General features: G+C 38.7%; 2 protein-coding genes across 2 annotated transcripts; one reads left to right on the top strand and one right to left on the bottom strand.

The window, feature by feature from the left end:
• Window positions 1–1630: 1630 nt before the first annotated feature.
• LOC141802323 (G-protein coupled receptor family C group 6 member A-like) lies at window positions 1631–7078 on the bottom strand. The gene is made up of 6 exons (XM_074685863.1): window positions 6946–7078; window positions 6177–6295; window positions 5268–6014; window positions 4030–4242; window positions 3440–3566; window positions 1631–2808 (listed from the first exon to the last, which is right to left on the bottom strand). The coding sequence occupies exons 1-6, from the start codon at window positions 7076–7078 to the stop codon at window positions 1631–1633; spliced, it is 2517 nt and encodes an 838-aa protein (XP_074541964.1).
• A 2113-nt stretch (window positions 7079–9191) lies between these two features.
• Window positions 9192–25929, top strand: tmem63a (transmembrane protein 63A). Its single transcript, XM_074685763.1, has 23 exons — window positions 9192–9300; window positions 14072–14258; window positions 14345–14424; window positions 14507–14585; window positions 14742–14779; window positions 14899–15041; window positions 15604–15655; window positions 15762–15870; window positions 16660–16730; window positions 16971–17051; window positions 17310–17427; window positions 17674–17807; window positions 18120–18260; window positions 19946–20099; window positions 20198–20304; window positions 20389–20475; window positions 20659–20724; window positions 21037–21199; window positions 22904–23009; window positions 23108–23275; window positions 23416–23531; window positions 23605–23646; window positions 23911–25929. The coding sequence occupies exons 2-23, from the start codon at window positions 14097–14099 to the stop codon at window positions 24049–24051; spliced, it is 2358 nt and encodes a 785-aa protein (XP_074541864.1). The 5' UTR covers window positions 9192–9300; window positions 14072–14096; the 3' UTR covers window positions 24052–25929.
• Window positions 25930–26103: the final 174 nt, after the last annotated feature.

The following is a 26103-nucleotide window of genomic DNA, read 5'->3' on the forward strand; positions in this document are numbered from 1 at the left end:
AATTAGCCATCTACTAGGCTAGCTGCAGGTAAATTACTCAGCTAATGGGTTGGCTGCAGGTAAATTAGTCAGCTATTGGGCTAGCTTCAGGTAAATTAGCCATCTACTAGGCTAGCTGCAGGTAAATTAGCTTTTTATCAGGCTAGCTGCAGGTAAATTAGCCATCTACTACGTTAGCTGCAGGTAAATTAGTCAGCTATTGGGCTAGCTGCAGGTAAATTAGTCATCTACTAGGCTAGCTTCAGGTAAATTAGTCAGCTATTGGGCTAGCTGCAGGTAAATTAGCCATCTACTAGGCTAGCTGCAGGTAAATTACTCAGCTAATGGGTTGGCTGCAGGTAAATTAGTCAGCTATTGGGCTAGCTTCAGGTAAATTAGCCATCTACTAGGCTAGCTGCAGGTAAATTAGCCATCTACTAGGCTAGCTGGAGGCAGGCTAGCTTTCTATGAGTGTGTTTGAAAGCAAGTTAGCTTTCTTTTAGCCTGTTTGCAGACATTTCATTGTATTCAGCCACAAGTATTCAAATAATCATAGTTTTATATCGAAAGAACATAAAATATACAATAGCGATGTATCTGGAACCTAAAGTTCCCACGGGTTGGGGCAACCAATGTTCCCACGGGTTGGGGCAAACAGAGTTCCCACGGGTTGGGGCAACCAAAGTTCCCACGGGTTGGGGCAACCCAAAATTCCCACGGGTGTGGGCACCCCAAATTCCCACGGGTGGGGGCACCCCAAGTTCCCACGGGTGGGGGGAAGTTGATTGACAACATCAGGTGAGGGGGCGGGGTTGTTATGTAAATAATTGATTGACTACAACAGGTGTTGTTATGTAATTGATTGACAACAACAGGTGGGGGGAGGGGGTGACCTCTTGACCTCTAGGGTCGTAAATCACTTGCTGGCACTTGCTGGGTACCTATATTCTCTAATGTATTTACAATTTTATGAACTTTTGTTATCTATCTTGGGGAGAATCTCTATTTTCTTGAGATTATAAGAAAAATGAGTCCAGATCTCAAGAAAACAATTATAATCATTCTTATCTTCTTAGGGCTCCTGAGGGAAAAGGTGTTTTATGTGTAAGACACTGTAAGCTCTCCACACTGGGATTAACTGTGACCACAAAACATCAGGAGCTCCAGAGACTGATCCTTTTCTTTTTTCAAGCTTGAACTTGTTTTGAGCGAAAGCAATCCTCCTGGCTCTGTGATAATGAACGCTAATGTTTCAGTGAAATGAAGCCACATTGGATATGCAGGCTTTGAGCTTCCTGTCTACCAGCTGTAGGCTGCCTGTCAGTCACGTGAGCTGAGCTGTGTCTCTGGACAATCAGACAAATTCACCCCCTGTACTGTGTGTGCCAATAGTGAAATCAGAGTTTCAGACCCAAGCCAAGTTTTTTGAACCAAGTAGTAAATATCATTTTCGATGCCGTAATTTTTTTTTTTTTTTTTTTTGCTGGATGTTTACATAACTTCTTGTCTTGCTGCAGCCAGCCTTATGCAAATCCTCAATAAACAGCGACTTTTCATACTTCCGCTTAGGCTTCATTTTTCAAAAACAGATGATGCCCCTTGTTCTTACCCTGCTGTGTTTCTAATTTTCATGTTCTCTCTGCATTACCTCTTACTTGATAGATTCAAAATCTCTGCCATCCATAAGGTCACAAAGTGATGCTGGAGAACTCAAATATCTCTTTAGCTGTTTCTTATTGACATATGGGTTATTCTGCTGCTGACAAAAAGAGCATGATGGCTCATCAGAGCTTATGGACCGGCTTTGCTCACTTGGCAGATCTGATGCTGGGACCTCCGAATTTGAAGCAGGGTTTTGGATCCCATTTACGCTCATTGAACGTGGGGCAAAGTCCCCGTTTCTCTCATCAGTGAGATCACCCATGGCAAAGTTTCTAACATCTGTTAGGAACATGCTTCTTCTGTTTACTTTCTGCTTGAACAGAATGACATAACACTTTGTCATAAACTGACAGAACAGGATGCCGTAGGCTGAGATGAGGATTACAACCATCTCCACAGCTGGGCGGTACTGGTTGGTGACACTGACATAAACCGGGCCAAAGATGATCCAGCCGATGAAGTAAATCAACATGCTGAAGGTGATGAACTTTGCATCATTGTAACTCTGAGGCAGCTTTCTGCCCTTGAAAGCGAGAGCAAAGCAGATGAGAGCCAGAACGCCAATGTAACTTAACATGGCTCCAAATGCAGCATAGGATTTCTCCTCACACCTGTGCAGGATTTCCTTTCTGTTAAATACTGTATTCTGAATAGCTGTTGGAGACTGAAGGGCAAGCCACAGTGCACAGATTAGCACCTGACCCAAGAAACTCACTGCAATAATTATGTACGGCTGGTAGAGCTTCTTCAGGACTCTCTTGGTGCCAGGGTTGAACTCAAAGGCCAAGATAATCTTAAAGGACTTGACCATGATGCAGGACACACACAGGGTAAAGCTCAAACCAAACATTACCTGCCGTGCTTTGCACATCCAAAGCTTGGGTTTGCCACCAAAAAACGCCACACTTAGAAATGTGCTCAAAAGTGACAAAAGGAGGAGGACACAGATCGGCCCCACAGATGCACGAACAACTGGAGTATTCCAGCGTGCCAGGAAGATGATCCCAACAATGATGGTAAGCAGCACTCCTATAGAAGAAAGACTTAATAATATTTGGTGATAAAAATCATTCCAGTCCAGAAAGACATCTTTCCTGGGGAGACATCTGGTACTTCCTTCTTCAGAGTAATGAGTGTCTGTGTTACACTTAAGACACACTGCAGCATCTGAAAATATAAGACAAATGCTCATTATAATTACCAAACTGTATCAGCCCTCTTCTTTAAAGGTAGGGTCTGCAGGATTTTCCTTAAAAAAAGAATGTCAACTTTTACAGGAATAATCATGCTCAGTCGTCTCCTATGGGCCTCTGTACATGCGTGTTTGTGACTGCGTTTGCCTCGAACCCTCCCCTCGACCTGCATGTTGATGCTTTGGTTGTTTCAGGATGTTTCTGGGCAGAGAGTAAGTGTAGTTATCTCAGCCAATCACAAGAGTACCCAGCGCACAAGTGACTTTGCATGTTGATAATAGCGAGTGGAAGAAGCTATCCTGAGCAGCTATGATAATGGTGGACACAGCATGGAAGAATGAAAACACAACCAAAGTGAAAGGAAATGCCAAACAGATAAAGCTTTTTTCTAAATGTGGGTGAAGCTGCTGCTGGCGCTGAAGAGGAGCCCAGTTTGAATGTTTTGTTAACTAACAAGTAATGAAAGTTCCTGCAGACCCTACCTTTAAAATTTTCAAGGTATTTTGTTTCCTAGAATATAAAAGAGGTGTTATTGTTTTTTTCACCTTCAGTTAAATTTTGCAAGTTATCAACATCATTAATGGTAACTGGAGTTTAATACATACCGCTGATATTGGAAAACTGGTCCAGGGGACATTTTTTGCATTCATAGCAGCAAACAGGCAGACCCTTGGCTAAGTGCTTCTTCTTGCCTGGAGGACAGCTGTCCGAACACCTGGAGATCACACCTGTCTAGCAAGAGAGAATCTTCTTTGTGTTCAATGAAACAAACTTACCAATTGAATTGTGATTTAATTAAAAATAAATCATTTGATAAGTGCCACCTACTTACCTTGACATTTGGAGGAAATGTCAAGAAACTCAAACAAAACAGTCACTTACTATCTCATGATTATGACTCGATCATAACTTAATTTGGACATTGTTTTGAATAAGTTTCCTGTTAATTTTCACCCAATTGACGAGAAATTTTATTTCCTAATTATGATGAAATTTGTGGATTTGTGAAGCAAAGTGTTACCTAAAAGTCTACTGTCAAAATTCACTGTGAACTATTGAGCAGTTGGAGAACGGCGACTGACAGAAATCATCATCCTTAAAGTCATACCTCTAGCTTGTACTGTAGAGAATAATGGTCCAAAGAATATGCTGTATTAGAAATAAATTGACTCAAAGGATAAGAGCAAATACATACTGTGACACTTTTGTAATCTTGTAACGTCTCTTGGAAGAAAGTCAGACTCTGGTTTTGTACGCAGTACACAGCAACAATGGAGTACGGCTCCAAAGAGGTTGGTGTCTGTTTCCACAGAATGACATCATAACCTGTGTTGAGGTCACCTTTTTTGTCAAATTTGTAATCCACACCATCCATGTGGAACGTTGCTTTCCTCAAGGCTTCTCGTAACTGAAAATAGAAATAGTCAAAAACTGTGACTTTAAGCATTTCAAATTTATAAGATCCTAAACGTGCAGTGACAGTTTCTGGCCATCATGAAGAAGTGCAAGTGCCAGATTAGCAGATATTTTTGATTCATGACTGATGGCTGATCAGAGCTGCACCTCTGATCCTATTAAAGGTCCCATATTCTGCTTCTTTTCTGCAGTTTAATATGGATCATTGATGTCTTCATGAAATGGTTGTAACATGTTTTGATCCAAAAAGTCAATAAATCAAGCACAGCAGCATTGTTTCCAGGCTCTCATAGCCCCTCTGTTCAGAATGGTCTGATTTAGTGGGCGTGGCCTTCATATGTAAATGAGCCACCACGCGTCACTGAGAGCGGTGCCTTGTAACCACGACTACCAAGCTCCGGGTGCACAATGTTTAGAAAACAGCAAAGCTTGTTTACCTTAGGGGAGGGGAGTGGGCGGGGAGGAGGTTCGGGGGTATCTGCTCTGGTGGACCAATCAGGTCAGACTTGCTCCTGATTGGTCAAAAAAGGGAATTGCTGACGTCGGCAAATCTCCAAAATCCGAACAGCTCGTTTTAGGTCAGGATTTTACATTCACAAGCACTACTAAGTACAGGTTTTGTCCTTAAATATCACATTTTGTGGGCTGGAAGGAAAGCCAAAGACCCACAAATTTCACTAAAAGACTTAATAAAGTGATTTTTGCATAATATGGGACCTTCAAAAACACCTCCAGACAACACCAATTTTGTTTGCTTTGGTTGTTTAAATGCCTCATCTTTACATCAATAAAACCCTCTTTAAATCAATACTTAATGTCAGCTTGATGGAATCTTTAGTCTGTAGCTGGATAATAAGCAGGTTAATATACAGTGACAGAGTTGTTATTCAGAATAGGATTTATACAGGACACAGATTTCTCATAACAATAAAATCCCAAATAGTTTTTTTGTTTGTTTGTTTGTTATTTTGTTGGCATTCTTCAAGAGATCATGTGTGTGTGTGTGTGTCTATTTACCTCCAAGGCTTGTAATTTCTGGGTCTTCTTACAGTCTCTGTTGATGCAGAGGTCTGAAACAGCCTTAGCAATAGCTCTTACTGCCAACTCCACATTGGTAACAGAAGGAAACAGCCCCTTGATCAGTTCCTCGTTGACTTTGCTATTCGGCTTCTTTGTCTTCAAATACTCATATAAAAATGTGTTGTTTTTGTGATTGTCTGGATTAACATCAAGATTTTTAAGATTCTGCTCATATTTGGTTATGTTTCCAGATTTCAGCACAATTCCAATGACTGTTCCCACATCCTTTAAAGTCAAGTTTCCAAGCACTTTAGTTGATTCTGACCAGTTATCGCCGGCCACCCAAACTTTATCGCGGCCTCGTGGATCCTTGAGGAGACTTCCAAAGAGGTACATCATATGGTCAACTTTCGCAAAGGACACCATGACCGTCACTTTTTGATTTTCAACAATTCTTTCGACTGTGTCATTGATGGCATCCTCCAGCGATTTGTCAATCAAAACCTCAGGAAGAATACTAATGAAGGCAAAGCAGATGGTATCACCTGCATGCTTCTGGAGGCGTTCCACTGCATAACGACCAGCTACACTATCAGTTGCCACTAAACCAACCCAGGTCCAGTTGTGTCTTTTCAAAATTTTAATGATGACATGAGCTTGGTGATCGTCCTCTGGTACCGTCCTCATAAAACTTGGAAAACGGGTTTTATCACCGAGCTGACCAGCGGTGGAACCATAACTAATCTGTGAAGAAGAAAAAGAACCAGCTACAATGATGATAAAATGTACGCAAAATGTTACAGACTTGCTATTTTTGAAAAGAACAATTCAGCACTTTTTGGAGAAGAATTGCAAAATTAAAAATCCTCTAACAATCAAAGAGAAGTTCTTTAGGCTCAGCCATACCAGAGGGATATTCTCCAGGTTGAGAAGTCTTGTAGAGACCATCGATATCTCTGAGTAGTGACTCCCAATAACAGCTAACACAGGCGGAGAGGCCTGCTCTGCACCATTCATCCAGGAATCTGGTGGTATAAGATATTAAAGAGTCATGATTTTTTTTCTTTTAAAGCAAAGTTGAGCACCCTTCAACTTAAAACTAATAAAGATGCATAACTAAACAACTCTGTACAATGGTGTAAAAAGTCAGCACACAGAAATACATAGCAGCCTATTAACAGATGTGCTTAAGGGTAAAGCCTTCAACATCAATACAGGAAGTTTTATTTTCAAAACAAAACTTTGTTAGTGAGAAATCACCTTTACAACATCAGGGGCAGTCAGTAAAATACACCAAAAATAGACCAACATAAATCAAATATTAAGTGCAAAGAGGAAACAAAAGTTCAAACAGTAAATGTTATACTAGGAGAATAAATCTTAATACATACAGCAGTGAAAGTGCTACCTGTTACTCAGAGAAAGTGGACAAAATCTCATGTAATAATTGACTTAAGGCACTAAAAACCTAGACAGAACCATATCAGTTAATGGAAGATATCTTCCTCAGGGCAGAAGAAAATCATATAGTACAGTATAAGAGGGGATTATTTCCAATGAGGCTCATGTAAGGCAAAATGGTCCTCACAAAATTTACTCAAGTATTTATAAGATAATAACAGCCAAACAAGAGAATTTAGTTTTGTTTATGTTTTTCATTTGGTTCTGTACTCACTGTTGAGCTTCAAAAAGGAGAGGCTGTTTCTCAGGGCTGTGGTAGGGTCAGCACAGGTGTCCAGTATACGATACCCAAGGGTTAAGTTACCCAACTCCTGCGTCTTGTTGACCTCCTCCACTGCCTGAATCATTACCAGGGACTGGACCAGCCGAGCTTTGCTGAAACTGTGTGATAAGAAAGAAAAAACATGTTAGACCCATGTCTTGTTATCTTTAAGAGTCATAAGCTTTACAGCATAAACACTACAGTATAAAAACGTACCTGTTACAGATCCTCGCATCACTGGGATCCTTGACTCCATCACTTTCATGTATTGGAAATAATCCACCAATAATGATGTCACCAGGGGCTCTGGCTTCACGAAAATCTACAGTTAAACACAAGTGAACGAGTACCACCATGCTAAAAATAATTATCTTCAAGAACTGCTTCATCTTCTTTTGTACGTTTAGTTAGGTTTTAGCTCTAACTTCCAAAAACTTCTCTCTCAAGTTTCAGTTGTAATCGACACCTAAATAAAGCAGCTTATCACCACCTGTCATCCTCCTCATCATTACCATATGGTGTCACGGTGTGGGGAATGCAAAAATATGAGTTGGTCTTCCTCATTCAACAATTTGACCACACCACGTCCATGTGTCTAGTTTGGTAGTACAAGAACTTCCATCAAACTGTCACGATAACAGCTTGTCTTTCACTGTAGGCGAGGAAAAAAACAACATACATGTTGTTGCATGTGTATCTAATTTGTTTACAAGGCAGCTGACCAATTTATTTCCTTGTTTTTTTGGCTTATTTCTGTTTTACTATCTTGCCCCACCACCTATTACAAAAATAACTCAGAAAAAAATTGCACATTCGATACATTTAAGATGAGATACTAAATTAAACCAGTATGAGTTCATAAGTGAGAAGTAGAGTCCTAAAACTTAATATATAGATATATGTACAATCAATTCATATCTTTTACACATGATGTGAGAGTTTGCTCATGTTGATTTATTCACATTCACTCAAACTTTTGTCAAGTTATAGATATAAATTTCAAAAAGTTTTGGTTGCTTTACTTAATTAAGCTTTCACTTCTTTTCAATCTTCAGGTAACAAATCTACTCAGGCTTTGACAAAGAGTGGATTAATTTTCTTCAAAGTAACATGTCAGTTTTGTGCAGGCAGTGATGCAAGGAAATTCTGAGTGAGAGTACTCAGAGAGTCAGTGTGGGGGAAACAAGTTTCTGTCTTTATTTATGAAAAAATGGTCTTGAATAAATACATTTGTCTTTTTATTTTTTCCTATTTTTTTCTTGATATAATTAGCTGATTAAAATTTCTTTCTCAGGATCTTGATTCACTTTTTCTGTTGTGCTTTCTGGAAAGTAACAAAAGCACAAAAAAAGCAGAAATAGACTTTACTCACCTCAATCATGTGGGCAGCAGCAGAAAGGCAGCTTAGCATGCCCTATAGCTAATGGTAGCAATCAACCTTCTTATTTGATTTTTAGTTTGCCAGAAAATGATCATCTTAATTTTCTCAAGTTCACAAGAATTTTAAGTCGAGATCTAAAAAAAAAAAAAAAAAATTGAAATTAACTTGTTTTGAAAACTGAGAAAATCATTTAGCTATGACCTTCCAAGATTCATTAGACAAAACCTAATATCATTTCATACATTTACTTTTTACTCATAACCTAATGTTAATATTTCATTTTTATACTAAGAGCTAAATTCAACATCAAATTATTACTGCTTAAAGACCATTCAGATCTTAGAAATGAGCTGTGCTGAAACATCTTCATAAGGAAAACAAAATTCCCTATGCAGGTTTGTAGCTGAGGGTGCATATTTTACACATTTTCGTCACACATGAGATCAACCGTCAAATTATTTAATAATTGTGTTATAATTATTCACTGGCAAACTGTTTTATGGCACGCCAATAAAGGAGACTTCCACTAAACTGCTACTTTGACTGGTAATCCAACAGTAATAATCCACATACTGTAGCTCACCAGAACAAAATGTTCATTTTAATACTTCTAAAGAATTGGTTCTTGTAGCTTACTGATACTAACACTACTTTGATATCTTTCAAATATATTAAACCGTCCTTCAGCTCTAGGGTCTGGTGTACACAGAAGACACAGGACAGTGTTTCTGCTCCTGTTTCACCTGCAGGGGCTCGAGGAATGAGAAGAATTGGAAGCACGAGACAGCAGCCTGCTCAGCTGCTTCGTCAGCGCATGCGCAAAACATGAAGGGGAAGAGAGCGGCGGCGACCCAGTGAAGCATATTTAAAGTATTTACTGTAGAAAGAAGTTTCCTTCTGGCGGAATAAAAGACAAAATAATACAGGTAGGACAGTCTACGTGCCTCATACATACATTGGTGGACTGGTAACACGGGTGTGCTGTAGAAGAGAACTTTAAGTTTGTAGGCGGATGTTGACATAGACTCTTGACTGACTTGTAACTCAAGCGAACTGATGCTTACTGTATTAGCATTAGCAAACTTGGTGTGTAGTTTAACTCCTTCCCTGTAGCTTGGCTTCAGTAAGCCTGTTCAACACTGCACAATACGCTACTGTTAAACTTTAAGATTATCGAGACTGTTTCCCTGCGTAACAGTGACCGCTTGACACAGTGTTTAACAGAAAAGTCAAACTGTCAAACAGCTGTAAGGAAAACAGAAGTTTATCTGAGTCACGGGGAGGAATGCATTCAGATACGGTTTTGACATCAGCTGCTTGTCAACTTTTAATCTGTGCGAATCGTCAGTTTTGATGTCTGGGGGTAAAAACGTAATCCCGTGCTAAATTTTTATATTATAACCCATAACTGCGTCCGCGTGACTCTGAGCGTGTCCGTCTTATTCACGGAAGGTGGGGCGCGAGAGCTCTGCTGGTATGACTTGTCACGGGCGGGTTTTGACATCGACTGAAATGCTCACAGACACTGTCGGTTTATCATTTTTGCTTCCGGAAAAGTCTTGGTTTAACTTGACAAACAAACCCAGATTATGGATCATATCAGACATGTTAGAAACCACACAAAGACTGACTCATGATGTTACACGTGTCTTTCAAGATATGCACAGGAACACAACAAGCTGTGTCGCAATCCTAACATTTTTAAACAGTCTATGGTCCAAATGCAACGAATTATAATCACTAACTGTATCTCTTAAAGTAACACCTGCACGTTACTATTTACTTTAGGGATTTAACATGCTATGGTACTTTTTAGTTTCAGTTTAGATGAATTATTTTAATTTCCGAGTTCATGCATTCGTTTGTCTTACCAGTACAGGCTTACAAAATAAAATGCCTTGTTGTAGGGTAAATCACTCAGCAGTGTTTATAGTAATCAATACCAGTTTCAATAATAACTCCAGGAGGCCATTAAACTACAAAACAGGAAAATGAAATTCAATAGAAGTGGAACACAAGTTTTGTTCCTCTAATATATTGTACTCCCTCAGTTGGTTTTACTTGATAAAAGGTGTGAAACTTTACAGCAACTGGAACCAAGAGCATATCTAATCAGTTCCTCCTGCTGGTTTGAGGGGGTTTGCGTGGGTTTTCAGAACCTCAGCTTTTAAGGCGACTCCTCTCCCTGTATTTCAAAGAGTCAATAGAGCTGACGTGTCTTTTTAAATGTGAAACATTCATACATTTTGGTATCTTTCATGGAAAGCTGGGATCCAATTTAAAAAATATATATATTGAAGAAGTTTTGTCATTTATTTCAAAAATATTCCAGAGAAATTATATGTTGATTAATGATCGATTGAATTCTCTGGAAACTTTTCTTGTGGGGCTCAAAAACTTTCCTATAAAATTCTGTAACAATTTTGTTGAAAAGATGCAACATACATCTGAAAATGTATTTATTTTCCATGTGATAAAGTGATCAGGCATGTAAAATGTAGAAGAAGAAATATCAACAATATGAAACAGAATGGTTTTTGGCTTTCATACTGTCAAAAAATTGTTTCACTTTTGCTCAGACAGAATAGCAGATGAACTGTGAATGTTTTAATTGTATGTGTGTTTTTTTGTTTTTATGATGTGTCATGAGCAGGTTTTTTAAGAGGAGCCCTGTCTCACCCTAAAGAATACAACCCACTAGGGCTGCAGCTATCGAATATTTTAGTAATCGAGTATTCTACTGAAAATCCCATCGAGTAATCAGATAAAATACATTTTTGTTTAGTTAAAGAGCAGTTATTTTTTTAATTATTTTTTTTCTCTTTACTAAATAGAATTTTCTGATACAGCATGTCAATAAGAGCACTTGCTTTGGTAGCTCCAAAATTTGTAAACACACTTTGACACATTTTTTGTGCCTTGTACATCTCATCAAATGTTGTGGACCCAAATGGCACCCGTTTCGAAGAATGACCCATTAGTCTCCAAACTCCAGAAAAGAAGCTAGATTTGTTGCTAGTTGCTATTTTGTATAAGAGGTAGCTTGACGGGTCTGAAAACTCTCTAAATATGGCCTCAGCTCTATTTGAAGCACCACTCTTTGATTTTTTTAAAAATTAAACGATTCCTCGAGGCGGAGAAAATTACTTGAGAAATTTTTGTAATCGAGTATCTCGAATCATTCGAGGAATCGTTTCAGCTCTACAACCCACTCACTCTACATTATTCTATGTATCACTGTGACCTATATTTTTTTCAACATATTGATTGGACATGTGTTGATTTAAAAATGATTGGGAAAAGTGAGCTAACTTAGCTTTTTTTATTCACATTAAACTGATGTTGTCACTGATGGTGCAGAAAAACAAGGTACGTCCACAGAAAGCAGTAACATGTGATCTTACCTTTGCAGAAGTGTGAAAAATGGGGTCTGCTTCAGGCCAGCAACAGAAACACCAGAAAACACATTCACACCAAACCAGAGAAACTGACTGTGGCAGTGTAAATAAACATGTTCACATCCGATTAAAAAAACTGTTTGGGTTTGAAAAGCTCATTTTACTGAAAAGGGGTTCATTTTTGGAACCCAGTTTTTCCCATTATTAAATATTTTGCCCATATAAGGACTTAAATGACAGGAGGGCATCCTGTGGCTGTCTGCAGAGAGGCTAAAGGTCTTTCTGCTTCATTAAGACTTGAACCAAGCTAGGCTGAGTTCAGCATTTCCAACACAGCCCCTGTCTATGGGCTTCAGAACTCTGTATCAGAAACAACCAGGTGACTTTAAGGCAACTATTACCATATATTATACAGTCTGTGGTCTGCAGCCTCTTAACTGTGACATTTGTGTCTCTATTTATCAGTCTTTAAACAACAGTGTATCTCATACTGTGTATGGTTGAGATTTACTCCTTGCTACATCTTGAACTTAGTAGCTCTTTTCCTTGAAGCCTACAGTTTCATGTCTTAAGCTTCTCCTGCCCAAGGTTATAATAGTTAACTAAAATGAAACAAAAAATGAAAACTAAAATTTAAAATACATTGAACTCTAACCAATAAAACTAAAAAAAGAAAACAAAAACAATAAGTAAACTAAAACTGTATCTTGTGTTCCCAAAACTAACTGAAACTAACTGAAATTATGGAGAAAATGCCCTTAGTTTTAGTTTCTGACAATATTTATAGCCTTTAGGATTTAAATTAATCTGACACATTTTCCCAACCAATTTTAGACAGTTTTATGCAGTTGTCAGTGGTACACAGCACCATCATAGTGACGTACTGGGACGTGCTCGTTTACTGCACTGACTGGCTGTGCTCTGTGCTATGACGAAACGTAGTGGAGCAATGAATTAGAGCATCTGTAATAGTTTAATTGCATGTGAGTCTGACTTTAGTTGTTTTTAAGTCTGTCTTTCTTGTTAGAGTCCAAGTTTCCAAATATCTAAGCTCATTTTGTATTGTTTTATATAGTTTTAGTTTGTATTAATTTATGTTATTTAGGTTAACATTATTTTATGTAATTTATGTTTATATTTTTTATATTAAGTTTATATTATTTTTTTGTGTTGACGGCAGCAGCCAACAGTTCAGTTTCAGCATTGACTGAGCAGTGAGCACTATGTTGGACTTGAAAATAAACAGTATTAAAAAATATTTACTCTGACCTTTTTGAATCCTGCACCTGGTTAATAAGGTATGAAAAACTAAAACTAAATTAAAACTAAGCCTTGTTGCAAAAATCAAAACAAAATAAAAACTAGAATGCCCGCTCTAAAACTAATTAAAACTAAACTGTAATGGGAAAAAAATTTCAAAACTAACTAAATCTCAACTATAATGACAAATCCAAAAGTATTATAACCTTGCTCCTGCCCTTTTCAAATGCTTTGTCTGTTTTTTTTTTCTGCTGTAAACAAACTTAAGTCAGATTTATTGAACCTTCTTTCTGGAGATCAATAGAGTTATATTTCCTCTGCCCGGAGTCTTTGATGTGATTGAGCCACATCCCCAGTAAAAAACTGCTAATAAGACAGAACAGACCACTGCTACAGGATAGAGAGCAGCATAACGTATTTAAAAAAAAAACACCTGTTATTTCTATTTCTTGTCTCAAAATGCCAAATATTTTTATGTTGCAGCTTTGTGTTTGTCTGATATTGTTTTCATATTAATCTGTTAAAAGTACATGTGCAAAAAAAGTTGCTTATTTACAATAACTTGATTTAATGTAGTTGCTTTCACCCCTGCATATATTTATTAAAATAATTAAACTACTTGGCAGATGAAGCTGTTGTCCAGGTACTTTTTAGGTCAGAACTGCATCAGGTAATTAAACCTACAAAGACTACACCCCATGGGCAAAGAGTGGTGTAATTACAGATAATCTGCAGACAAGGTTTAAGATACCTGATCCAGGTGTCTCCTTAAATTGTGTAAATATTTCAACAGAGATTATCCCTTTGTGTTTAATATCATCTTGAGAGGCACTGCAGTCGATGTAAAATGTACTATCAGAACACTTGATAGTGGTTGTATTAGAACAAGTTCATCCTTGTTTGCTTTTTTTGGTGATATATGTTATCATAAAGAGAATAGTAGATGATTTTTTATTATTTTTTATTGGATAGTTTTCTAATGTTCCTGTGTGTGTGCGTCTCTATTCTCATTGGCTGACTTTCTTTAACATCTCTGCAGGCCAAAGTGTGGTCCTTCCTCAGTGATGTCTTCCCCGTGGTGGGAGCAGTGGCCCCTGCTGGCCAGTAATGGTACCGCTCCCCCTGACAACACCAGCTGCCTCGGCCCTTCTCAGAGCACTACATTCAACACTCTCAACTTTGGGGGGGTGCCTATTGTGCTCCTGCTCAACTTCTGTGTCTTCCTGGTATTTTTCTATGTGTCTTAAGAGAATATTAACCTTACTAAATGCATTATACATTTATTAAAGTTTTCTTCTCTTGCTACCTGCAGGTGTTGCTGATCGTTTTTTCCATCATCAGGAGGAAGTTCTGGGACTATGGACGTCTGGCATTAGTTGCAGACAAAGATGGGTCAGTTCATGTTCTCAAAGTCGTATAGTTACATTTTTTTGTCAGTTTAATTTTGTCCTTGACACTGAAATTTTGGCATCAGGTTCACCGAGTCCCAACACCGCCGCTATGGTCGCATGTCCTCTGTTTTGTCCAGCGTGGAAGACCCTGAGTATGAAATGGTATGTTTGTCAACAGTTTACTGCACAAGTTAGTATGAAGACGTGTAACTGTCAATATCACATCATGACAACCCTTTTTAAAAAGCCTTCTGACTAAACCTTCACAATTTGAAATTTGTGTACAAATGAAATAAAAGCATCTTTTCTTCTGTCCAGGGATTCTGCTCTTGGTTGCCTTACATCCTCAGAATGGAGTGAGTCACTGCAACTTGTCATAACTTATGCTCTTAACTTGTCACCCAACCGAAAAAACTCTTATCATGTAATTTGTTGAGTTCCTTTAATTCTGTGTTTGTGTGTGTGTGTGTTTCAGTGAGGAAAAAATAAAAGCCAGATGTGGCATGGATGCTGTTCACTACCTGTCCTTCCAGCGTCACCTGATAGGCCTTCTCATCGTCATAACCGTCACCTCCCTCGGGATCATCCTCCCTGTCAACCTGAGTGGAGACCTGCAGGGTGGGTTTTAGATCTCTTCATTACAAAGCTGTCCTATGATTAATACAACCAGGGTCTTCGTATGGCTTAAAGTAATCACTGCAAAATTTAAAAATCTAAGCAAGCGTTGTCTCATTTTTCAGAAAAAAATGTCTTATTACACCTAATATGAGCCACATTTCCCTGGCAAGTCCAGAAAATGCCCTATTTAAAGTATTCAAAGATATAGGAAAAAATTATGCCTGAATTTCTTGTAGTAAAAAAAATCCTCCAAAAGGGGTAGGAAAATGTTTCCTTTTAATATTAATATAAGATTAAAATCAACTAGACAAAAAAGTTTTCCTATCAGAAAAATCCTAATCTTTTTTGACAGAGTATCTTTTCTATATAAAAGCAATACAACAACATTGTAAGTCTCATTTTGATACAGTAGATCTTGACCCACTAGTCTTCAGTCCAAGCTTTTATAGAATTGGCACACAGTCTGTTTGTAGTCTGGGCTTTTTTTTTCATCTTCTGTACCTTTTTAGTTATTTTCCTCTCTTAATGTGTCTCCATTTAATGATCCAACTTTCCCCTTCAGGTAATAATCCCCAGAGTTTTGGAAGGACAACTATTGGTAATCTTTCAGCAGGGTAAGGAATGACAAAAGTGCTTTGATAGAAATTTTGTCCTAAAATCAAGTTTTATCGTTCAGACATAACAATGTGCATCTTGGTGTTGTTATCTTTTTGTTTCTAGAAATGACTTGCTGTGGCTACACACAGTGTTTGCAGTCCTCTACCTGATCCTGACCATTCTGCTACTGCGGCACCATACATCTCAAATCAAAGGCATGCGTAGAGAGACAGTGAGTGTGTTAATGCTTGACACAGCCTAGACTGACCATGTTATAGCAAAAATATTCCTTTTATTTTTCAAAACAGGACGCACAGCAGGCAAAAACACTATAACAAAGAGCTTCTCTCCTCTCCTCTCCAGCCCTAGGCTCTGGAGAGATTCACCCCACCCTCGTTAACATCCTGTAACTTAAAAGAACTCTCTCAAGAACTCAACATAACATAAAAGATCTTACAACCCCCCCACCCCCCCACACTTTGTTCATTCTGATAAAAAACGAAGTATTCCCACACTGGGACTGTGGCAAGCGGCTTAAGAACCGTATCTTTCGTGCCATCACTCATATTAGCGTGTGTTTCCTCCTTACCACTCAGGACGCTCGCTTCAGCTTTCTCCGTGTGTACGCGCGAGCAGCCCTGTCTTCACTCCAAAGATCGCATTTTTGACAGATGCTCACTCCGCTATAAATCTGCTAAATCCGCTATAGAACGTATGGACCCCGATGTTAGGAAAGATAGACGTAGTGAGCCATCTTCTCATTCAGCCTCTTTGGTCGAAAGAGAGGAGGAAAACAAACATGCATGCACGTGTCAGTTTATCGAGGCTGGCAAACTTACCGAGGACGTTTTTATTTATCGATCGGTTAATTGATTTATTGATTATCGTGGCCGATCAGCCTCTAACAAAAATATTGAGACCCATCATGAGTTTCAATTTTACTTTTGTCTCATCAGATAAAATTGAAAATATATACACCTGAGACAGCATCTGAGTGACTCTGTTTCTTTTGTGTTTTTAGGCCAGGAACACTCTGTTTGTGTGTTCAGTCCCTAAAACTGCAACGGAAGAAGCTGTCAGGACCCACTTTGAGTAAGTAGATTAGCCTGTTAAAGTTTTTATATCTTGATTTTGTAGTTTTTAGACATTTATTTCAGGGTTCAGGTCGTCAATGCATGTTTTTTACAATTAATTAATTTATTACTCACCCTTATCCATTATTGTTAAATGTCATTTTTATTGAAGATTGTTCTCATTTGTTCTGCACTCTAGATATCGTGTATGTTTTAAAGTCGATATGTAAATAAGTTGTGGGTCCTGTCTTATGTGCAGGGAGGCGTACCCAACTTGTCGAGTGTGTGCTGTGACTCTTGGCTATGACGTAGCAAAACTCATGCACCTTGATAAAGAAAGGTAAGAAATCTGATGTAAACATGAATGAAACTGTCCTCTCATAACTCCCTACTGCTACCTCCTCCTTAAAGCTGGTTTCAGTTTTTCATTATTAACATTAAATCCATGCTTATTTATGCTGTACCTCATGAAAGTCACTTTTTTATTTCAACAGTATGGGATCAACACCATACAATGAAGTGAAACTTTTAAACAGTATTTTAAAAGAACACTACTTGGAATGGATTAGCATCTGTTTGTTTATTATCTTAACTCCAGGATACGAGCTGGAAAAAACCTGCGCTTCTACGAGCGTGTCCTGGAGACTACAGGAAAACGTGAGCTGATAAACCCTCGTTTGTGTGGTCACCTCTGCTGTTGCCCCCAGTCTGAGCAGGTGAGATGAACTAGACTATGAAAAGATGGTTCAGTGCTGCATGTTTTCAGTGTTGAGTTTTCATTTGTCAGTCACAGTTTGGGTTAAAACAATAACACTAACAGGTTTGCAATGACTGCAAATCTCTCAGGCAGGAGATTGATAAAAGTTTAAGTAAAGAGTATAACTGTTGTTCACTAGTGGCTGTTAAGAAATTAGTCTCCACTGATGCTTTTACCTATGGGCACGCATGTGTGTGCTCTTCAGGTTGATGCCATCGAGTTCTACAGTACAAAAGAAAAAGACCTGCTTGAAGAAGTGAGAAAGCAGGTAGAACTGGTACCACAGCGCCCCCTAGGGATGGCCTTCATCACCTTGCAGACAGAAGCAATGGCCAAGTTGTGAGTATCTATTTAAAAGCATGGTACTCTGACCGTCTAAAGGATAAGGCTGGAAAACCTGTGCCACCTTGGGAAAAAGTTTTCTTTTTCTTTCGTTTTCTTTCATTATGAGCAGTTGGTGTGTTATGTGTCAGCATATTCTCCTGTAACAACCCATATGTCAGCTGACTGCTCGTTTCTCTGATCAGGGTAGTGATCTCTTGGTTTTATTATCACCACATGACTTTTGAGTGGAGATAAGCCTGTGGGCAGCCGTTGTAGCAGAGTGTTGGTTAATGTGTGTCTCTAACGGCTGTCATTTACTCACCTCAGCATTCTGAAAGACTTCAACGCACTTGAGTGTGGCGGCGCAAGCTGCTGCGGGAGGGACCGCCAACCGTCATCCAATTATGAAACCCTGAAAGTGAACAAGTGGTGGGTCAGCTTTGCACCACATCCCAAAAATGTATTCTGGTAAGATCTAAAACACCAACACTTCACTTCACTCCATGCACATCATAAGACTTAGCACAGCTGGTGCCACAGTGGGCTGGGATATAACTTAATTTAAAAAGTAGATCATGTGTTCTTGAGTCATGTGTCTGTAATGTTTTACATTCTGGGAGAAAAATGAATGATCCAAAGTAAGCTGTAAGTAGACAGAGCTGGTGTTTGATGTTAAAGTAAACTTGTCTATTGAAATTCAAAGCAGTGTGGAACACATCTTAGTTTGCAGGAGTTTGGTTGTAGTGTTTATGGCCTGATTTCTTTTTGACACACCTGTCTTGTGAGATAGAAAAGTGAAGCAGTGCTGCGACACAGTGCAAATATTTGGTTAGAGATTTAAACATAACCCCACCTCTGACCTAGGCAATAAGCTATATATAGTTTTGAGTTTTGTGGTGGCCTACTGCATGTTAGCACACCCTGTCTGTTTTTAATCCTTATGTTAAACACATATTTGACACACTGAAATAACAGGTTCCCCTTCATCATTCTTCACACCTAATTTTTGAAATGATGAGAGGAAAAAAATATCCTTTTATTTGTTCTCAAAAGTAAAAACACACTGACATGCCACAGTAACATTAACTAAAAACAGCCTGGTTTTCTTTTGGTCATCACTGACAACATTTGGCATTTTTAACACACAAACAACAACTATTGCCAGCTAATCACTTAAAGCTGGCTTTTTTTTTATCAGGCTTGATACTTTCCCTCTGATACCCCCATGGTAGCATTAAAGTGATACTCCGGGATGGAACAAGTTGGGTCCTATCACAAAGTTTAGGGCAGAAATTACCCCTACAGCAGTGTTTTTGTGCAGCAGAAGCCCAGGGCGCTTGCACCAAAGACCCCCTCCCTGCTCCTCTGCCGGTTTCCTCTGCACTCAGACGGAACCAATTTTTACTTGACCAAAAACACAAATAAACGGACTCCCACCGAAAAAAAATCTGATATGGGTCTGCATTCACGCTTTATTTAGAGAATTTTCAGCGAGTTACTTTCACACAAAAACACTGCTAAATAAGGCTCTAGTTCTCATTGTGTCGTAAAACGGCACTACCTTCGCTGCAGAGCCACAGCTGGCTACGAGGCGCTTGCCCCTTAGTGTATCAGCATGCGGCGTGCCAGATATAAACAAACGCAGGTAGTCTGCCAGGACGAAGAGACACGATGAGAACTAGAGCCTTATTTAGCAGTGTTTTAGTCTGAAAGTAACGCGCTGAAAATTCTCTAAATAAAGCGTGAATGCAGACCGATGTCAGATTTTTTCGGTGGGAGTCCGTTTATTTGTGTTTCTGGTCAAGTAAAAATTGGCCCCGTCTGAGTGCAGAGGAAACCGGCAGAGGAGCAGGGAGGGGGTGTTAGGTGCATGCACCCTGAGCTTCTGCTGCACAAAATCACTGCTGTAGGGGTAATTTCTGCCCTAAACCTTGTGAAAAGACCCAACTTGTTCCATCCCATCCTGAGATCAAGCCCTTGTATTGATCAGATTCATTCCATAAAGGATGATGGGATCAATCCTGACACATGTTCTCTAAAATGAATTAACTGTGAACAATGTCTTTTTCAAAATGGCGAAGAAGGAAACCAAACATCTGTCTTCTTCATGTGTAACTGTCCTGCTCTTTTTTTCCATCTTCTCCATCCCACAGGGACAATCTCTCAGTGCGAGGTTTCCACTGGTACATCCGCTATGTGATGCTCAACTTCCTCCTCTTCTTCCTCCTCACCTTCCTCACAACTCCCACCATCATCATCACCACCATGAACAGGTTCAATGTGACGAGGCCTATTTACTATCTGAACGTGAGTCTCCCACACATCTCTCAGCCTCAGCACATTGACTCTGTCAGCACTGAATCTGCAGTTGGTGATGTTTGTTTTTTGTTTGTTTTTGTCCCCAGAGCCCGATTGTCACTCAGTTCTTCCCCACTCTCTTGCTGTGGGCTTTCTCAGCGCTGCTTCCCACAATAGTCTACTACTCCACTCTGGGAGAGGCACACTGGAGCAGGTAAACACACCCACCTTGACTATGCAGTGATTGGCCCATGTTTGCAGAGGTGAATGTTTTGATCAAACGTCATCTTTGTCTCAGATCCAGTGAGCAGCTGAGCATGATGCGTAAGCTGTATTTCTTCCTGCTCTTCATGGTGCTTATTCTGCCCTCGCTGGGACTCACAAGGTTTGACAAGCATTGTATAACCTGTTAATTTACAGAAAAAAATTAAGTTTTAGAGTATTACACCAGGATCAAACACACAAAGCATGGATGGTGACTTCCTCCTGACATTGTGATGTGTGTGTTTTCGATTTAGGGAGAATCCAGATGAACTAACAGCACATCTTTTTTGTGTTTCTCTGATAGTCTTGCTGTGTTTTTACGCTGGTTATTTGATAAAGAGTTTCTCTCAGGTGGAAAACTCAGGTTTGAGTAAGTATTCTGTCTTTTTTTACTTCTTTCGCTCAAAGAATTTTACACAGATTTAACTAAATAATTGTTTTACACTGAAGCATTCATAATATGTTATGCTTTTGTAAAGGGTTTAAAATCTGGCCATGTTATTTTATGAAACATTTTTCTAGCCATATCTAATGTGTGACACACCTTTCTTTTGGCCAGCATTGGTGTAACTCATTTGCAATTTTGGAGCAGTTTTTCAAACTCAGTCGTTGAATCATAGTTTCTAGGGTCTTTTTACCATTGGCTTCACTTATTAGTTCTTCTTTTACTTCCCTTCCCAAGGTGTGTTTTCTTACCTGACCAAGGAGCGTTTTTTGTCAACTACGTGATCGCTGCTGCCCTTGTAGGCTCTGGGATGGAGCTGCTGCGACTGCCAGGGTTGCTGCTCTACATTATTCGTATGGCATGTGCTCGCTCTGCTGCTGAGAGGAAATATGTCAAGCAGGTACAAATGACAGAAAAGAGACTGGAATAAAAAAAAATTATACAAGATTAAAACCATATATACGGAAGCATATTGCATTCACTTGAAGAAAAAAAAAAAAACTCAGGTTTTTCAGAGTAATTTATTCTTCAGTTTGTTTTTTTGTGGTAATTAATTTTGGTTTTCTGATTAATATTTTTTTATTGGTTTGTTTTTTGTTATAATTTTTTCTGTTTTTATGAGTAATTTTTTTCCTCCTGTTTTTAGGAGTAATTTTTTTTCCCTGAAGTATCGAGCTTCTTCGAAATCCCGTGAGAACCTCCAACCTGCAGACGACTCCTGTGGATGTGTGGTGGCTCCTGTGTCCCGCACGGATCAGAGATCCTGTTCTGCACATATATGCCTTATCCTTAACTTTCTACCGGCTTTCCAATGAAGAAGCAATGCATTTTTTAATGCCACATCTTCGTCTATTCCTTAACTATTACATCGAACAATAGGCTTATATAAAATACAAGGATAAAGTCGAAAACATAACAAGAGTATCATACCCTGTGTGTGGCTAATACCTTACTTTTATTGACCCGGTACAGACTGGAATAAAATTAAGGATAAGGCATATAGCCTATGTGCGGGACACAGGAGCCACCACACATCCACAGGAGTCGTCTGCAGGTTGGAGGTTCTCACAGGGTTTCGAAGAAGCTCGATACTCCATGAAAAAAAATTACTCCTAAAAACAGGAGGAAAAAATTACCACGAAAAACAGAAAAAAATTATAACAAGAAACAAACCAATAAAAAAATATTAATCAGAAAAACAAAATTAATCACCACAAAAAAAATTACTCATAAAAACAGAAAAAATTATAACAAAAAACAAACCAATAAAAAAATATTTATCAGAAAAACAAAATTAATTACCACAAAAAACAAACCAAAGAATAAATCACTCTGAAAAACCTGAGTTGTTTTTTTTTTCTTCAAGTGAATGCAATACACTTCCGTACATATAAGATTAAGGATAGAGACAGAATACAACTACTAACAGATAAAAGGAAAATAAAAAAAAATTCAGAAGGATAAAGAAAAGATAAATGGTTTAAATGTTTTGATGATATAAGATCCTACTGCCTAAAAAAGGATACAAGGAGGATTAAATACACCTGAATAACATGTCCTGTAAAAACATGTCGATAACAATGAATTTAAAAGAGATTATGAGAGAATAAAGAATTAGATCACCTCAGGGAAGTTATTCCAGAGGGTGGGGCGCTCACAGAAAAGGCCCAGTCTCCTTTGGTCATCTCAGCCTTGATTTGGGATGGTAAGTTGAGTCTTGGTTGAAGAACTTAAGGTGGGACGAGGGACATATGGAATGAGGAGATCAGAAATATGCTTGGATGCAAATATTAAGCCAAACTGAGCCTAAAGAAGGTGGAAATGGCCTGCTGGTACCCAAAACAAGAAATAGTTTTGTTGGGGGGGTTTGTTTGCTTTTTCTTTACCCAAAATTTACCCATTTATTTTCTGAAAAAAAAAGTATATATATATAAATATATAAATATATATATATATATATATATATATATATATATATATATATATATATATATATATATATATATATATATATATATATATATGACACTTTTTGTTTGTGTTATGTAAGCAAAAAGTCACAAAACCGCCCAAAATGTGTAATTTGTCCGACTCCCATTCACAGAATCAGGCGTACGAGTTTGAGTACGGAGCCATGTACGGCTGGAGCTTGTGTGTGTTCACAGTCATCATGGCGTACAGCATCACATGTCCCATTATTGTGCCTTTCGGTGAGTAGTTATCAGGGCTACTTACACGCCTACACATTCCACACATCCCCAATCACAAACATAGTGAGTCATTTATTTAACACATGGTGTGTCCAAAGGTCTCCTCTACATGATGCTGAAGCACCTGGTGGACAAACATAACATCTTCTTTGCCTACCTGCCTGCTCGTCTGGATCGTCAGGTCCACCTGGCAGCGGTCAATCAAGCACTGGCGGCGCCCATCATCTGTCTGATCTGGCTTTACTTCTTCTCTGTCCTCAGATTAGGTAAGAAATAAGTGTGAAAGAAGTGCTTTACCACAACCAGTGATGTTGAAGTTAGCTGTTGTTAGCGAACACACAGCTGAATGAAATGGTAAAATGGCTTTTTCCTATTATTTTAACTTTTTGTGTGTGTTGTGTTTCAGGTTTCTGGGCTTCTACGTCTTTATTCACACTAGTGATTCTGTTCATCACTGTCTTCATCTGTATCGGCTACACCTGCTTCGGCCATTTTAAGTACCTCAGCCCTCACAACTATGAGGTGAGCTTCAGGTCACATGTTTGAGCAGTCACTTCATGTCATTCTTCATACTCAATGTTTGTGTTGTATTTAGGTTAAAGAGGAAGATGAGGATTCAGCAGAGGAAAACGCCACGGTACTGTACTTGTACACTGTAAACAACAACATGGAATTCAAATAAGATTTCTAGTGACATCCCTTTTTGTTTTCAAACAATTTCCTTAAGTCATTCTTCTTTGCCAAGTTTCTATCTGCGACTTTGTCATCTGCCAGATAAAAACGGTCTTATCCATACTTTAGCAGACTAGATACAATAAGGGTGGGGAAAAGAGACACAAAGTGACAAAGTGAGCTCTAAATAATGGTCATGACCTTTTTTCTTTTCTCCCTGCAATTTTAGGTCTACCTCCCCCGAGTTCTTAATCCCAAATCTCCTGCTAGCAACCCACAGGAGACAAAACCTGAGACGGGTTACGGCTCTACAGAAGGAAGCCCAACTTTCCAGTCCAGCTCAGTGGAGGGGACCACATCAGACGCTTGAAGCAGCTATTTTTCAGCTCTGATGAGTCAAAGCTTTGGATGAAGGATGTATAGTGCTTCTTATCTTTCATTTTTTTACTCCACAATACTGTCAACGCTGGAGTTTGATTATAACTCAGCCTTTTCTAATGTCCCAAATAATCTTTTAAACAGTATAGAGATGAAAGTGCCATGGTTTATAAACATCCACCTTTTAGGACAATGTGATGAATATTTATTTATATTAAGTTTGCACTTAATCAGCAAAGCGCGCACACTCATTGGAAACTTGCTTTGCCGTCTTATGTCTGACAATGTGTGTTTTAATAAGTCTCCTCGGATAGAAACTTCACCCTATAATGTTTGGCCAAACCTTCCTTCCAAATGTAAGTCTTCCTTTTTGCATAAAACTAGTAAAGTGATTTTTTTGTACATGCCAAAGCTAATTATTCAAGTATTAAAACAGAACAAGACAATTAAGCCTGTGACACTGATGCCAAAGAAGTGGACAAGCAGAGCTTGCTATTCTTTGTCCAGTTTGTAATTCTTCACAGTGCCTTTGCTAGAAGACAACAAATGCCAAGGGAATAACTTATTGCCAGATGTTAATTATGAAATTAACGAGAAGAGAGGAGAATCCTGTTTACCGACAAAAGTTTACTGTCTCGACATTTGTAGTTAGACAAGAGAACAAGACGTTTGTATCACAGGAGCAGAAACCAAGAGTTTAATAACAATGGTCAAAGCCATAATTTACACATATGTAGATCAGATGCTGATGCTTTACCAATAATGAAGCAGTGTTTTAAATGGGGCTTAATAACATTATTATTTGTATTTAATGTTATGGTACGTTGAAGTTATGTTTGTTTTTTAAATGCGCCTCTTAACGAAGAACTAAACGCATAAATGTTACTGTACAGTGGTCAGGAGGAGAAGGAGTAAGTTTAACTGGTAAGAAGTAATCCTGTTGCATATGTTTAGACAAACTCAACATTAGCGCTGTATGTAGAAGTTTAAATGTCAATATTAACAGTCAAAAAATACACAAAGGAAAAACTTTGCAGCAATGTGTGTAAGTGTTTGTATGTGGTCACTGAGGGGCACTGTTGAGCTGCAGTGGGGGAAGATTAACCTCTCACAGCAGTACCAGAGGACAAATGCAAAGTGTTGCAATGAGGATTTCTAACTTCTCCTGACATTGGAATGAGCCAGTTTACTGAGCAACAACTCCAGTAGCTCCACCTCCTCACCTGATCTCCCACTTTTGTCTCCTTTCATGTTCTGTTTTGCCTCGTTTTTTTTCTTGTGCTGTACCCACCTCGGCTGAGAGACCTCTGTTGCCATAGGAGGGCTTTTAACATGCAATGGGAATTAGCAGAGTTCTTAAGCGCAAAGATGACAACATGTTAATAATAAATGTGGTTTTTGGGAATTAGCAAAGGATCAGTTTGACCAACCATGGAGTGTCATGCAGCAAAAACAACTAAAGTTAGCTAAGCTAGCTTTGTCATATTTCTGTACACATTAGCACAAATAAATGTAGCATGGCTAAAGCAACTGGCAAAGCTACAACCAATTCTCCACAAACGTGAAACTCAATACGGATTATGCACAGTTTTTGACCAATTGACTATATAATTGACTATATGACATTCAGAGAGCATCTGTCTTATAGAATGCATATAATTGCAACTAAAAGTGACTGTTATGATTGTTGCTCAGCCAAAATACTCTGCTACATTTGCTGCAGATGATTTAATACACTGTAACCAATAAAATCTTAGGAGGTCCTGTTGGAAAAACAACTAAAGTCTGCTTGTATCTTCTGTATAATCACATTTTACCTCTACAAATATCAATGACCATGTTCAAAGTTTGCCAATACCTTTTAGAGAGGCTGATATCTGCCACATACATGACTCTCAGGTGTATTCCTCAAACTCCCATTCACACGAGCAGAGTTCAAACAAAGTTGACAAAAACACAATTTCACTATAAGAGTGCACAGAAAGTTGTTGGCAGTGCTACAACCCAATGCCTGACAAAAATTAAGCTTTACAAAACAACTGAA

This window comes from Halichoeres trimaculatus, unplaced genomic scaffold (assembly GCF_033239565.1).
Source record: "Halichoeres trimaculatus isolate MK-OKI-2021-1 unplaced genomic scaffold, fHalTri1.1 fHalTri1_scaffold_13, whole genome shotgun sequence".
In the NCBI taxonomy this organism is placed as follows: Eukaryota; Metazoa; Chordata; class Actinopteri; order Labriformes; family Labridae; genus Halichoeres; species Halichoeres trimaculatus.